General features: G+C 46.7%; 1 protein-coding gene across 1 annotated transcript in view; it reads left to right on the top strand.

Annotated features, from left to right (window-relative positions):
• Pigu (phosphatidylinositol glycan anchor biosynthesis class U) overlaps positions 1-15019 on the top strand; it is an 83527-nt gene that overhangs the window by 54461 nt on the left and 14047 nt on the right. Inside the window, exons 8-11 of the mRNA XM_075962654.1 lie at positions 5034-5188; positions 7202-7345; positions 9052-9176; positions 14708-14850. Coding sequence (XP_075818769.1) covers positions 5034-5188; positions 7202-7345; positions 9052-9176; positions 14708-14850 — 567 coding nt within the window. The remainder of the gene's footprint in view (positions 1-5033; positions 5189-7201; positions 7346-9051; positions 9177-14707; positions 14851-15019) is intronic.

Here is a 15019-nt window from a genome sequence, read left to right as displayed (position 1 = left end):
ACAGATCAGAGCAGAGCCAGTGGCACACCTGTATCCCGAGCGCGTGGAGAAAGGCAGGTGTGGGGCTTAGCACCCATTTGGTGGCTCACAGCCATCCACAATCACAATTCTAGGAGGTCCAACACCTTGCTTGGTACCAGGTATGCACATACTAAAACACTGTACACATAAAATAAATAAATCTGATCTCTAAAAAAAGAAAAATGCCATAATGAAACTTACTCTGGGTTTAAAAAATACTTGGAGTTTTGCATGCTCTATGGCCTTAGTTTCATTTTTATCTTATTTCAATTTTTTGAGACAGGGTCTCACTCTAGCCTAGGCTGACCTGGAATTCATTTGCTACCTGAGTCTGGCTTTGAACTCTCAACAATCCTCCTGTCTCTGCCTTCCAAATATCAATAGGTGTGAGGCACCATACCCAGTTTTAGCCCAGAACTTGATGCAGGTGAAATCTTTCTTTTTTTTTCTTTTCTTTTCTTTAAGATTTATTTATTATGTATACGGTGTTCTATCTGCATGGATGCCTGCAGGCCAGAAGAGGGTGCTGGATCTCATTACAGATGGTTGTGAGCCAGGATGTGATTACTGGGAATTGAACTCAGGACCTCTGGAAGGGCCACCAGTGCCCAGCACGTGCCCGTGCATGACACACTGTGTGTGTGTAGGTTCAAGGACAACTTCCAACAGTCACTTCTTTCCTCCCATGTGGATTTTTGGGGTCAAACTCAGGTCATCAGGCTTGGCCACCCTGGGTTTTTCTTGTAGTTAGTACCTTCGGAAAGATAATTTGAGATTATACAAGTCTGTTTCCTTTCGGAATTTCACCCACTAGTATTTTACTTATTTTTTGAGACAGGGTCTCACTGTGTAGCCCGGGCTAGTCTTTTTTTTATATATTTATTTATTTATTTATTATGTATACAGTATACAGTATTCTGTCTGTGTGTATGTCTGCAGACCAGAAGAGGGCAGCAGACCTCATTACAGATGGTTGTGAGCCACCATGTGGTTGCCGGGAATTGAACTCATGACCTTTGGAAGAGCAGGCAATGCTCTTAACCACTGAGCCATCTCTCCAGCCCCCCGGGCTAGTCTTGAACTCTCGGGAATTCTCTTACTCCAGCCACAGCGCTGGGTGAGACAGACTTTCTGATGTGTCCTTTGAATTTTAACTTTTCTTTCTTCTAGAAAGCAGAGAAATATTAACTTGAAACCCTCCATCAGTTATTTTTAGACAGGGTCTCAATTTAAAAAGAAATCAAGATTTTTTTTTTTTACCATTTTATTTTATATTTGCTTTCTATGGGAAGAACAGGGACAAGGTCTCATTGCGTAACTCTGGATGGCTTGGATCCTGATGTGTAAACCAGACTGGCCTTAAGCTTATAGAGATCTGTCTGCCTCTGCCTCCCAGGTATTGAGATTAAAGGTGTGTGCCACCATGTCAGGCTAATATTTGTTCTTAACATACGTATTGAACATTATAGACAGAGCCAGTGACATGGCTCACTGGGTTAAGGCACCTGGTGTCAATCTCGACGTCTGAGTCTGCTCTGTGAGACTCACCTAGGGAAGAGCCAGAACCAACTCCTGTAAGCTGCCTCCTGACTTTCACATGCAGAATGTAATTTATAAGGTCCTGTGGGGTTTTTTTTTCTTTCTGCCTTGGAAAGCTGTTATGACTTCAGTGTATATCCTTTCTTTTTATTTTTTAAAAATTACATTTAAAATGTATATTTTGTGGTAATGGTACGGTCATGCTACAGTACATGTAAGGAAGTCAGTGCACACACAAGCCACAGTACACGTGAGGAAGTCAATGCACACACGAGCCACAGAACACGTGAGGAAGTCAGTGCACACACGAGCTACAGAACACGTGAGGAAGTCAGTGCACACACGAGCCACAGAACACGTGAGGAAGTCAGTGCACACACGAGCCACAGTACACGTGAGGAAGTCAGTGCACACACGAGCCACAGAACACGTGAGGAAGTCAGTGCACACACGAGCTTCAGTGCACGTGAGGAAGTCAGTGCACACACGAGCCACAGAACACATGAGGAAGTCAGTGCACACACGAGCTTCAGTACACTTGAGGAAGTCAGTGCACACACGAGCCACAGTACACGTGAGGAAGTCAGTGCACACACGAGCTTCAGTGCACGTGAGGAAGTCAGTGCACACACGAGCCACAGTACATGTGAGGAAGTCAGTGCACACACAAGCCACAGTACATGTGAGGAAGTCAGTGCACACACGAGCTTCAGTGCACGTGAGGAAGTCAGTGCACACACGAGCCACAGAACACGTGAGGAAGTCAGTGCACACACGAGCCACAGTACACGTGAGGAAGTCAGTGCACACACGAGCCACAGTACACGTGAGGAAGTCAGTGCACACACAAGCCACAGTACACGTGAGGAAGTCAGTGCACACACGAGCCACAGAACACGTGAGGAAGTCAGTGCACACACGAGCCACAGTACACGTGAGGAAGTCAGTGCACACACGAGCCACAGTACACGTGAGGAAGTCAGTGCACACACAAGCCACAGTACACGTGAGGAAGTCAGTGCACACACGAGCCACAGTACACGTGAGGAAGTCAGTGCACACACGAGCCACAGTACACGTGAGGAAGTCAGTGCACACACGAGCCACAGAACACGTGAGGAAGTCAGTGCACACACGAGCCACAGTACATGTGAGGAAGTCAGTGCACACACGAGCTTCAGTGCACGTGAGGAAGTCAGTGCACACACGAGCCACAGTACACGTGAGGAAGTCAGTGCACACACGAGCTTCAGTGCACGTGAGGAAGTCAGTGCACACACGAGCTTCAGTGCACGTGAGGAAGTCAGTGCACACACAAGCTTCAGTGCACGTGAGGAAGTCAGTGCACACACGAGCTTCAGTGCACGTGAGGAAGTCAGTGCACACACAAGCTTCAGTGCACGTGAGGAAGTCAGTGCACACACGAGCCACAGTACACGTGAGGAAGTCAGTGCACACACGAGCCACAGTACACGTGAGGAAGTCAGTGCACACACGAGCCACAGTACACGTGAGGAAGTCAGTGCACACACGAGCCACAGTACACGTGAGGAAGTCAGTGCACACACAAGCCACAGTACATGTGAGGAAGTCAGTGCACACACGAGCTTCAGTGCACGTGAGGAAGTCAGTGCACACACGAGCCACAGTACACGTGAGGAAGTCAGTGCACACACGAGCTTCAGTGCACGTGAGGAAGTCAGTGCACACACGAGCTTCAGTGCACGTGAGGAAGTCAGTGCACACACAAGCTTCAGTGCACGTGAGGAAGTCAGTGCACACACGAGCTTCAGTGCACGTGAGGAAGTCAGTGCACACACAAGCTTCAGTGCACGTGAGGAAGTCAGTGCACACACGAGCCACAGTACACGTGAGGAAGTCAGTGCACACACGAGCCACAGTACACGTGAGGAAGTCAGTGCACACACGAGCCACAGTACATGTGAGGAAGTCAGTGCACACACGAGCTTCAGTGCACGTGAGGAAGTCAGTGCACACACGAGCTTCAGTGCACGTGAGGAAGTCAGTGCACACACGAGCCACAGAACACGTGAGGAAGTCAGTGCACACACGAGCCACAGTACATGTGAGGAAGTCAGTGCACACACGAGCTTCAGTGCACGTGAGGAAGTCAGTGCACACACGAGCCACAGTACACGTGAGGAAGTCAGTGCACACACGAGCCACAGTACATGTGAGGAAGTCAGTGCACACACGAGCCACAGAACACGTGAGGAAGTCAGTGCACACACGAGCTTCAGTGCACGTGAGGAAGTCAGTGCACACATGAGCTTCAGTACACATGAGGAAGTCAGTGCACACACGAGCTACAGAACACGTGAGCAAGTCAGTGCACACACGAGCCGCAGAACACGTGAGGAAGTCAGTGCACACACAAGCCACAGTACACGTGAGGAAGTCAGTGCACACATGAGCTTCAATACACGTGAGGAAGTCAGTGCACACACAAGCCACAGTACACGTGAGGAAGTCAGTGCACACATGAGCTTCAATACACGTGAGGAAGTCAGTGCTCAACTTGAAGGACTTGATTCTTCCATCGTATGGATATTGGGGATTAAAGTCACCAGGCTTGGTGGGCAAGAGCACTTATGTTTCATAAAACTTTTATGTTTAAACTCCTACATATGCATAAATAATACATAATATTGGGTTAATTCAAGATAGCATAAATGTTTTCATTTTCTATTGATTATTTGGCAAATTTCTGCTATAACCTTACATGTTAGAGGTTTAGCTATGGTGACATATATAGGTGCAGTTTACCTGTCATTGCTACTGTGCGATGGTCCCATTGCTCCACAGTTAATTCTTCTTCCTGATGCAGTGAGGATTTTCTAAGTGGTGTTTTGTATGCATCTCCAGGATGCAGACTCTAATTGTGTTAGCAGGTCTCAGGCAGAGAATGCGCACACTCTTAACACCTTTTAAAAACACTCGTAATTTTTTTTTCTAGTTTAAGAAAAGAATTGGTAGCCGGGCGGTGGTGGCGCACGCCTTTAATCCCAGCACTCGGGAGGCAGAGGCAGGCGGATCTCTGTGAGTTCGAGACCAGCCTGGTCTACAAGAGCTAGTTCCAGGACAGGCTCCAAAACCACAAAGAAACCCTGTCTTGAAAAACCAAAAAAAAAAAAAAAAAAAAAAAGAAAAGAATTGGTGTCGGGTGGTGGTAACATTAACTAGCACATATCTTTAATCGCAGCACTCGGGAGACAAAATAGGTGGATCTCTATGAGTTCGAGGCTAACCTGGTCTACAGAGCAAGTTCCAGGACAGCCAGGGCTACACAGTCTCGAAAAAACAAAAAACAGGAAGGAAGGAAAGAAAGAAACAACAAAATTGTAAACCTATGTGCCTTGGCTTGGTTTTATAGAAGGAATTTTTATGTATAAGCTGATAGCTGTTTTTCGTCCTCAGTGTCCCTAAATGTCCTGTTCTGGCCTCTCTCCTAGCGGCAATACATCCCTGTGACAGTGAAGAGCAAAGCCTTCTGGATCTTCGCTTGGGAGTATGCCACGATGTATGTAGGAAGCCTAGTGGTAATAGTTTGCCTCTCCTTCTTCCTTCTCAGCTCCTGGGATTTCATCCCTGCAGTCTATGGTTTCATGTAAGTACAGACTTCACGAGAGATTTCTGGAAGCTAATTTGGTTTTTGTAGCTCCCAGTGGAATCCCAGGGAGAAGACTATAAGCAGTCGACAGCAGGGGTCCTCATGTTTTAAGATGCCTCAGACCTTCTGACATCCAGATTACCGGCCCATCCCTAGGGGCTCTGATGAAGAAGCTGTGAGACAGATATCAAGAATTTCATTTCTCAAGTACTCCTGGTACTAGGGTAGTACAGGGAACAAAGTTTGAGACCTCTGCTCTTCAGCACCTTTTGATAGCTATTAAAGAGCACTTCCAAGGCTCGTAGATGGCTCAGTGAGTAAAGGTACCTGCTGCCAGGCCTTACGACCTGACTTTAATCCATAGAACCCACATGGTGGAGGGAGAGAATAGACTCCAACATGTATTTGTTAGGGAACACTGTGTCTCTCCTGCCCTTTTCCTCAATCATTGCCTTTTTAAAATTATGAATTGGAGACAGGTGTGGTGGCCTATGCCTTCAATTCCAGTACTTGGGAAGCACAGGCAAGACATCTCTGTGAGTTCAAGTCCAGCCTGGTCTACATAGTATGACCCTGTCTCAAAAAGACAAAAAAACAAAAATGAAACAAACAAAAAATTCCAATAAAAGCTTGGTAGTAGTGGTGCATGTGTTTAATCCCAGCACTCGGGAGACAGAGATGGGAATCTCCGTGAAAGAGCTAGTTAGTTCCAGGACAGGCCCCAAAGCTACAGAGAAACCCTGTTTTTGAAGAACCAAAAAAAAAAAAAAAAAAAAAGAAAGAAAGAAAGAAAGAAAGAAAGAAAGAAAAGAAAAACCAAAACTAAAATCAAACCAAACAAACATAAAAAACCCAATAAAGATAATAAATTATAAACAAATCAGTTTCAACATTGGTTTGGTTTTTTTTAGTGCTTTTGTCACTACCCAGCCTAGTGCCCCTTGCTGTCTTTGTCCTTTGGAAGACACACACACAGACACACACACACACACAGACACACACACACACACACACACTCACACACACACACACATACACACACACACACAGACACACACATACACACACACAGAGCACAGGGTGTAGCCCAGTCATAGAGTGCCTTTTTAGCAGTCTGGAACTCCTGAGTTCCATCCCTAGCACTGGAAAACAAAAAACCACAAATGTTTGTTTTTTTGCCTGTGTGTGTGTGTGTGTGTGTGTGTATGTACATAGGTAACATGGACTTTAGAAAGAGCCAGTATTGCAGCCAATTCTTAAATGATTTAACTAGACAAAAGTTTCCTAGATAAACTGGAATTTTTCAAGCGAGTTCTGTAGCCCTGGGAATTTTTCACCACCTGCTGAAGGCTCCTGAAGCCCTTGGAAAACTCAGGTGCAGGCTTAGGCAGGCAGTTTTCTGGCTCCTGCTGTGAGGCTGTGGAGCAAGAATTGGGAGGAGCAGGCTCCGAGAGCTTGTTCCTATGCGCAAGTCTTTGGAATGCCCAAAATAGATTTTGTTTATTTAAGTCTCCTTCCTCTTGTAATACTGAGTTGCTCCTGATTGTGAACTGGCCCTGATGTAGAAAAGGACTGCTCTCTTGATTTCTAGGATGGATCGCTTTTTCAGTTCAGATTCTTTTAGCTTAGCTGGTTTTGGTTGTTTTGCTTGTTTTTGGTTTTGTTTTGTTCCTTCATGTAGCCTGTTCTAACCTTGAGCTCAATATTCAACCAAGAATGATTTTAAGCTTTTCATCTTCTTACTTCTACATTTGGACTTAATGCAGTCCTGGGGGTCAAACCCAAGGACTCGAGCACCCTACCAACTCAGCTGTGTCCCCAGCCCTTAGCTAGTGTGTAATATGGCTTCTATTCTTTGCATCTTTGGCCCTGTATTGCACTACTATGACATTTAGAAGGATGATGCCATCCTTGGTCACCTAATAGTGACCCCAAAGTCTTCGAAACAGCAGGGCAAAGCCCGCCACACGTAACTCTGCTCTTTTCTCTCCCTGTGTTTTCTTATTCCAGACTCTCTGTTCCGGATCTCACCCCAAACATTGGTCTCTTCTGGTACTTCTTTGCAGAGATGTTTGAGCACTTCAGCCTCTTCTTTGTCTGCGTGTTTCAGATCAATGTCTTCTTCTACACCGTCCCGTTGGCCATCAAATTAAAGTAAGTTCATGTGACCTGAGCTATCCTTCAGACTTGTGCCACCTGCCATCAGGCTTTTGGCTTTTTTGATCATGTGCCAGTAGCCAGGGTCAGCAGTTGAGAGCCACACACAAGTACAGATTGCAGGGAGGATGCTTTGGAGTCCTGGTTCCCCTGGTCTCACCTAGAGATGTCTGCAGCCACATTACTATTTAGTCTGATCACCATTCCAGGGTAGAGCAGAGGTTACACTGAGGATGTCTTTGGGAAAAGTGAGTCTGGTTGCTGTGCTCTCAGAGGGCCACCATAGAATGAGCCCAGTCCCCCCCTCTCCTGACTGTCACTGCGAGACCCGGGAAGCACCAAGGAGAAGAGGTGGTGTTATTAGGAGCTCTGTAGACACATAGCTCCATCACTGACTTCATTTTCCTTACCTAGGAAGGATAGGAGACAGGAATCTACCCAGAGGGCTGGCTGGGGTGCTGTGGGGATCGTCTGAGATGATGCAGGAAAAACTTTTTACAGAATCATTATAGAAAAAAGGGCTCAAGGAATGGGAGCCATGGCAGTTCATTAATTTAAAAATCAGTTTCAGCTGTTACTAGTTTAAGGTCCCAACAATTCCACTCTGAGGCAGTCACGGTAGCTGCCCATAATCCTAGCACCTAAGAAAATAGAGGCAAGAGGATCAGGAATCAAGAGATCCCTGTCTCCTGTCCTTCCTAGGTAAGGAAAATGAAGTCAGTGATGGAGCTGTGTGTCTACAGAGCTCCTAATAACATCACCTCCTCTCCTTGGTGCTTCCCGGGTCTCGCAGCGACAGTCAGGAGAGGAGGGGACTGGGCTCATTCTATGGTGGCCCTCTGAGAGCACAGCAAGAGCTAAAGGGAAGTGAGTAAGAAAAAGCCAAGGTTAGACTCAACTATGTAGCAAGTTGAAGGCCAACCTGTGATACATGAGACCCCATATTAAAAAAAAAGAGAGAACCGGGCGGTGGTGGTATACATCTTTAATCCCAGCACTTGGGAAGCAGAGACAGGTGGATCTCTGTGAGTTCGAGGCCAGCCTGCTCTACAAGAGCTAGTTCCAGGACAGGCACCAAAGCTACAAAGAAACCCTGTCTCGAAACAAAGAGAGAGAGAGAGAGAGAGAGAGAGAGAGAGAGAAAGAGAATGTGAATCCTGGCCCCTGAAGAGCTAAAGATGCTGCATGTACCTTTCAGTTCTCTTTCTGGACACTAAGGGTGTACATATTGCTCTGATCAAATTGTCAGTGAGCAAGCCATCAGCTAGCAGGCACTACCTGTCTTGGGACCTGTTGCCAAGAGCCTTTACTGGGAGAGACTGCCTGATTTCTCTAATAAGCAGTCATTTAGGCTGCTAATAAGGAATGCTGACTTAATTTGCTTTCTTGCTCTGGTTCCTGGGGGCCAGGCCCAAAGCTGGTAGATAAGAGGTGGCTATTGATGGGCAGTGAGAGTCTCTGTAAACTGGTTCGCTGGTGTTTGTCTCGTCTTTCTTGCCACCTCTGGGAATTTCTTGATCTCTGCATTTTTCTGCTCTGCTAGTGGGGCCTGGCCATCCATGCCTTGTGAGTAGTAAGGCAGCCTTTGCCCGAGTTCCCCTAGGGAGTACTTTTGGTTTGTGGAATGGGGTCAGGAGTCTATAAGAGTTGGACTGGTCCCTGGCTAATCTCTCTGCATGTTTGTCTTCCCTGCCCTGCTCCAGGGAGCACCCCATCTTCTTCATGTTCATCCAGATTGCCATCATCTCTATCTTCAAGTCCTATCCAACTGTGGGAGATGTGGCCCTCTACATGGCTTTCTTCCCTGTGTGGAACCATCTTTACAGATGTAAGTAGTTTGACTCTCTTCGTGGGGTGCCTTCCAGTTCATCTAACTCTTGGGCAAAGCAGCTGGGAGGAGGGAGCTGATGACCATTTACTGGGTGCCTGCTGTGCTGGCAGCCCTGAGAAAGAGAAGCCGTCTGTGTGCATGGGCCTCTGTGCCCCCTGGTGCTGAGAGAGTGATGAAAATACAGATAACTACCATTTATAGAGCCCTTGTCTCTGCACCTGGCTCATTTGGTCTCTGCCTCGGGCTTTGAGGTAAGAATCTCTTTTATACAGATGAGAAAACTGAGGTGCAGAAAGGCAGAGCCCATTGTTCAAGGTTCTGTGACTGCTGTGGAAGACTAGGATTGACACCTAGCTCTGGGAGCCTCGCCTTGATTTCTGTCGTGATGACCATGTCCAAGGCGTATTCCGATAGAGAGGCTACTAATATACAGAGACTAATTTTTTTTTTGTTTTCTCTCCTACTCCCAGCTTTCTGAAATAGGGTCTCACATAGCCCAAACTGGCCTTGAGCTCACTGTGTAGCAGCTGAAGATGACCTTGATCCTCCTGCCTCTACCTCAGATCTGGGATTCCAGGGGTATCCTTCCATGCACAGAATTTGTTCTTTGTTGTTTGAGACACAGCCTAGACTGAAACTCACTGTGTAGCCTCGGCTGTGCTCAGGTTAGAAGTCATCCTGTTTTAGCTTCCTGAATACTGAGATTACAGAGTGAGTCGTGGTGCCAGCAGAAACCAACATTTTCATTTAAATTCAAATGTAGGGAGCCACATATGGCCAGACTTCCTATTGGACAATGGCCAAGTTTCCTACTGGACAAGTGCAGCTGTAGCCTCAGGTTTTGAACACCTGTCTTCCTCCTTCCTACGAAGACCCTTCTCAGTTCTACCCATCTCAGAAGCATTCCAGTCTTTCTGTCGTTTGGGCCCTTACTCCCCCCTCCCTTGGTAGTTCTTTTCAGGGTCTGGAGGCTCCCTCGGGGCTGATATTCTTTGCCTCTGTGTTTCTGTCATCCGCCATGGATTCTGGCACAAAACTGTCAGCAAATGCCTGTGGAAGGGCTTTGACGGCTGTTCTTGAAGGAAGCAGATCCCAGTTACCCTACCGGTTCTCTGTCTTCCAAAGGGAGGGGAGCTGTGATACACAGCCAAGTGTCAGAAATGAACTCCAAGTGCAAGCTAGTTTTGTTGTTGTTTTGGGGTTGTCTGGGTGTCAAGCAGGAAGTGAAACTGACCAGCTGCAGGCAGGAAACCTACCTGAAAGTGTAGGCCCCAGTGTAAAGGTAAACAGCTAAGTGGGCAGGCCCAGCCCAGGCCAGGTGTGACTCTTGGGCCTGGTGGCGTGGTGACCAGCCTGAGCTGAGAGGAGGCAGCATCATCCGCTCGTGACATCCTCGTTTCACAGACGAGAATCACCCAGGGATGAATCATGAGGCAATCAGAGTATATGGGCATGCCTTAGTCTGTGGGAGGGTAGGGCTTCAGACACGGGTCTTTCCCTCTCTGAAGCATGTTGTTGGCCTCCTGTCAACCCTGCACAGAATGTTGGTCCCTTCTCAGAGGTGTTATGCAGCAATCGCACATTGCTGAACTCGGTCTGTCGACTGACTAGAACTTGAGTCTGTGTCCCGACTTCCCGGGCAGCTGTTTCAGCCTTTCTGAGCCTCTGACTTTTCCTTTTCCATCCCTCAGCTGAAGAGAGCATCCTGGTGTGGGTCCTTAACCCCAACACTTCAAAGGCTGAGGCAGGAGGATAGCAAGTCTGAGTTTAGCCAGAGCTATATAAGGGAATTCCAGGCTACGTAGGAGACCCCTTCTTCTCTCTCAAAGAGTGTCTTTCATGGGTATTTAAGTCTGGGAAGGAAACATTTTAATATAATGAGTTATCATCAGTGATAATTAGCCAGGGCTGCCCTGCACATTCTCACCGTCAAAGCTTCAGACTTAGACGCCAGAGACATTGAAATAAATATATATATTTTAATACTTGAAATAAATTGTTTTATGCCCACAGGGATGATAAGGCAGAGAAGGAGGAGGGAGTTTCCAGAAACCTGGATGATCTAATCGACTCTTCAGTAGAGGCTGTTGCTGATTGGTTGGGCAAGGAGTTTAGAGACACAGCTTATCCGAAGTTCCTGTTCAGAGTAGTAGCTGTCAGTTTTGCCCTGTACAGGGACTGCTCATGTTTGGAGCACCTGTTTGGGGCTTGTCATCTATGAGTTATTATACTCACTTATGAGTGTCTTCTGGGCTTTGGGACCTCTGAGTAGACTTTATCTATCTTTTGTCCTAGTCAAATATAGGTAATGTTATAGGGTCCCATTGAAACACTAGCTGCAGTACTGATCTCCCTGATCCTACCTCACCTCATTTCTTGTATTGGCCAGTGGGGAAAAAAAGAATAGGCCCTGCCCCAGGTATAACTCTCGATCACACCAGGTGGTGGTGGCACATGCCTTTAATTCTAGGACTTGGGAGGCAGAGGCAGGTGGATCTCCGAGTTCCAGATCAGCCAGGGCTACACAGAGAAACTCTGTGTTGATAAAAATAAACAACAGCAACAAATAAAACTCAGTCACTGGCTTCTGTAGCCTTGGGTTAGGGTGAGTCATGGGGATGCATACTTGTGGTGTTAGAGAACAGCCTGCTGGCAGAGCCGGTGCCAGCCTGCAGTGGTCCAGATGCAAAGCCAGCTATTACAGGGCTGGAGTTGAATGTGTGCTGTATTTCTTCTTGGTTTTTTTTTTTAATTTATTTATTTATTAAGGATTTCTGCTTCCGCCACCGCCTCCCATTTCCCTCCCCCTCCCCCTATCAAGTCCCCCTCCCTCATCTGCTCGAAGAGCAATCAGGGTTCCCTGACCTGTGGGAAGCCCAAGGACCGCCCACCTCTATCCAGGTCTAGTAAGGTGAGCATCCAAACTGCCTAGGCTCCCCCAAAGCCAGTACGTGCAGTAGGATCTTCTTGTTTTTTTTTAGTTATTGTATAAAGGTAAAAGGATGTTGATTAATATACAAATAAATCATAAGCATTTTGCTGTAAGTTCTCATTTATCTAGGATGTAATTTAAGAAAAAAAATCTCTTTGACCTTTGAAACCTCTAATTCCCTCTATGACCCTCCTAATGAGACCAGATACTTAAAGTGACATTTTATTTCTGAACATCTGAGGCTCAAGGGGGAAAGGGCCTTGTCAGAAGTTCCTGTTCTTCAGTGTGGTGCCACAGATTGGATAAACAGCCCCGTGAATGTCTGAGGAACTTGACTCCATCTGACCTACCAGGTCTGATGAAAGGTGTAGGCCTTGGTCATCTCTGACACCTCTGGGTGCCTGGAACAAGCTGTCCTGTGCCCCAGGTCCCCAGTTCCATCTGCTCTGGCATAAGCTTTAATCTCCCAGCCTTCCAGCCAGCAAGAGTCAGTAGCAGTTCCCTATTCCTGCAAAGGTCACCACTGGCCTCAATCCAACTGGACGCTAGTGAAGGTCTTCCAAGCACATTGAGAAGTCTCTGCAGCTCAGAGGCTGCATTCATAACCTCTTGCATTTTTGTACCCAGTGTCTTTCCTATCACCCCATTGGAGCCTCTATCTCTGACTGGGTCACAGTGCCAAGAACCACTTGGGCTACCAGGCCCTACAAGTTTTATTCTAGAAATAATACATGTGCTTGTCAGTCAAGGTATTTATAGAGGATGAGAAAGAACCGCTGCGAACTGAAATTTAGAATCGCAGAGTGGAGGAGTAAGCAGATCTGTTCTCCTGACTTCAGTCCCTAATGCTGCCTCATGATAACAATATAATAATGCGTAGTATAAACATTGCTTTCCCTGAGAGAGGAAGAGTCACAAGCTTCCCTGGCAGGTTTCAGGAGACCTGAATCAGGCTTTGGCTTGTTGGTGTTGACCATTTGGACTATGGGAATTCCAGACTGGAAAAGGCAATTGTTCAGGCCTCCAGGCTAGTGTCCAAATTATGGGATTTCCTAGACCACTAACGTTTGAAAAATGATTTCTAAAACTTTTTATTTGGTGGTTGATGAAACAATCGACTTGTGTTGATTCAAGACCAGGTCTCTCTGTGTAGCTCTACTTGTCCCAGAACTCACTGTGTAGACCAGGCTGCCCCCGCCTCCTGAGTGCTAGGTTAAAGGGGTGACCACCACACCCGGCTAAAATGACTTTTTAAATACTAATAATAGCAAAAGAAGTTTCTGACCCTTCTTTATAAAGAGTGAGCTATAGCTGGGCATGAGGATATGTATTTGGAAGGAGGAGGCAGAAGGAGCAGGACTCTCTTATCCTAGGCTACATATCAAGTTGACAGCCAGCCTGGCTATATGAGTTCCTGTTTCAAAAAACAAAATCAACCAAACAAACACTTAGCTTTAAAAATAAATTCAAACTACTTTGTCCTGTTTGTCTACATATTAGTGGTGATTCTATGGCAGACTGTCAGAGTCTGCCATATTCTGTTACCCAGGAGACTTACAAAACCTTTGCCTGGGCTGTACCCTAGGACTCCAATTTGATCTTGGTGGGGCACTCCTGTTATTTGCAACTAGAGCATAAAATTATGTTATCCAGTCCCCTTTCAATGTATGAGCTTCTATACCATGTATAGTGTTTCTATGCAGTGGTTGTAGAACTGAGATACATGACCTGGATTGTCTTCATTTTGTAAATCCCCAATTTTCTGGGCATGATGGCACACACCATTAATTCCAGCACTTGAAAGGTAGAGGCAGGCAGATCTCTGGTACAACCCCAGCTAGGATAAAACTTGAGGGGCCTGATTGCCCAAGTAGTTCCTAGTTCTATGATTCCAGTCAGAGACAGGCCATCCAGGGCTATATAGTGAGACCTTATCTTTAAAAACAGAGAAAGAAAAAAAAGAAAACTGGCCTCCGATGAGTCTGAACCAGTGAAGAAGTAGGAACAACACAAAATGCTTATATGCATAAAATAAAATAAGCTAATTTAAAAATGTGGCCTGTTGTGGTATGCACCCAACATTTGGGAGGTAGAAGCAGGAGTATCAGGGGTTCAAAGTCATCTTTAGCTAGTTTGAGGCCAGCCTGTGCTACGTGAGACCTTGGTTTGGGAGGATGGGAAGAGAGATTTGGTCCCATGCAGATCCACTTGGAACTCTAATCATGCCGGTTCTGCCCCGTTCTCGTCCATGAGACGCCATGGCCATGGAGTAACCCAAGTGGTGAGGCGGGAGAATGAAAGAGCAGAGCCTTTATGAACGGCCTCACTGTTGTGCCTGGAAGCATTCACGGGATTGCTGTTTGTGACTAGTTTTTAGGCAGACGAGCCTGCAGGTGAAAGAAAGTCTCCAAATAGAGATTTCCAGTGGTGATGGGCGTGGGAGCCATTGACCTGGGTCGGAGGTTTGTCTCCGAACACCGTATCTCTGGGAGTGCTCTGCCTTTGAGCCGTGTGAGCTGCTCCCTGTCCTGTGTGGCTCTCACAGCAAAGAGGTTGTCAGAGGAGTGCTGGGCTAACTGACCATCTGTCTTCGCAGTCCTACGGAACATCTTCGTCCTTACCTGCATCATCATCGTCTGCTCTCTTCTCTTCCCTGTCCTGTGGCATCTCTGGATTTATGCAGGAAGTGCCAACTCTAATTTCTTTTATGCCATCACACTGACCTTCAACGTTGGGCAGGTAAGAGTTGAGGATAGAACAAGGTCAGGGGTTCATTTTGAGTCAGCTGATACCCTGTTCCCATCCTCTAGTTTTGAATATGCAGTGGGGAGAGCTCCTCTGTCATAGGGTAGAAGGGATGGGGAAGCGAACAATCTGTTGCGCATGTATTGGGTACCACACTGAGTGC

Source organism: Microtus pennsylvanicus, chromosome 2 (assembly GCF_037038515.1).
Source record: "Microtus pennsylvanicus isolate mMicPen1 chromosome 2, mMicPen1.hap1, whole genome shotgun sequence".
Classification (NCBI taxonomy): domain Eukaryota; kingdom Metazoa; phylum Chordata; class Mammalia; order Rodentia; family Cricetidae; genus Microtus; species Microtus pennsylvanicus.
This window is presented reverse-complemented; position numbering and strand designations above follow the sequence as displayed.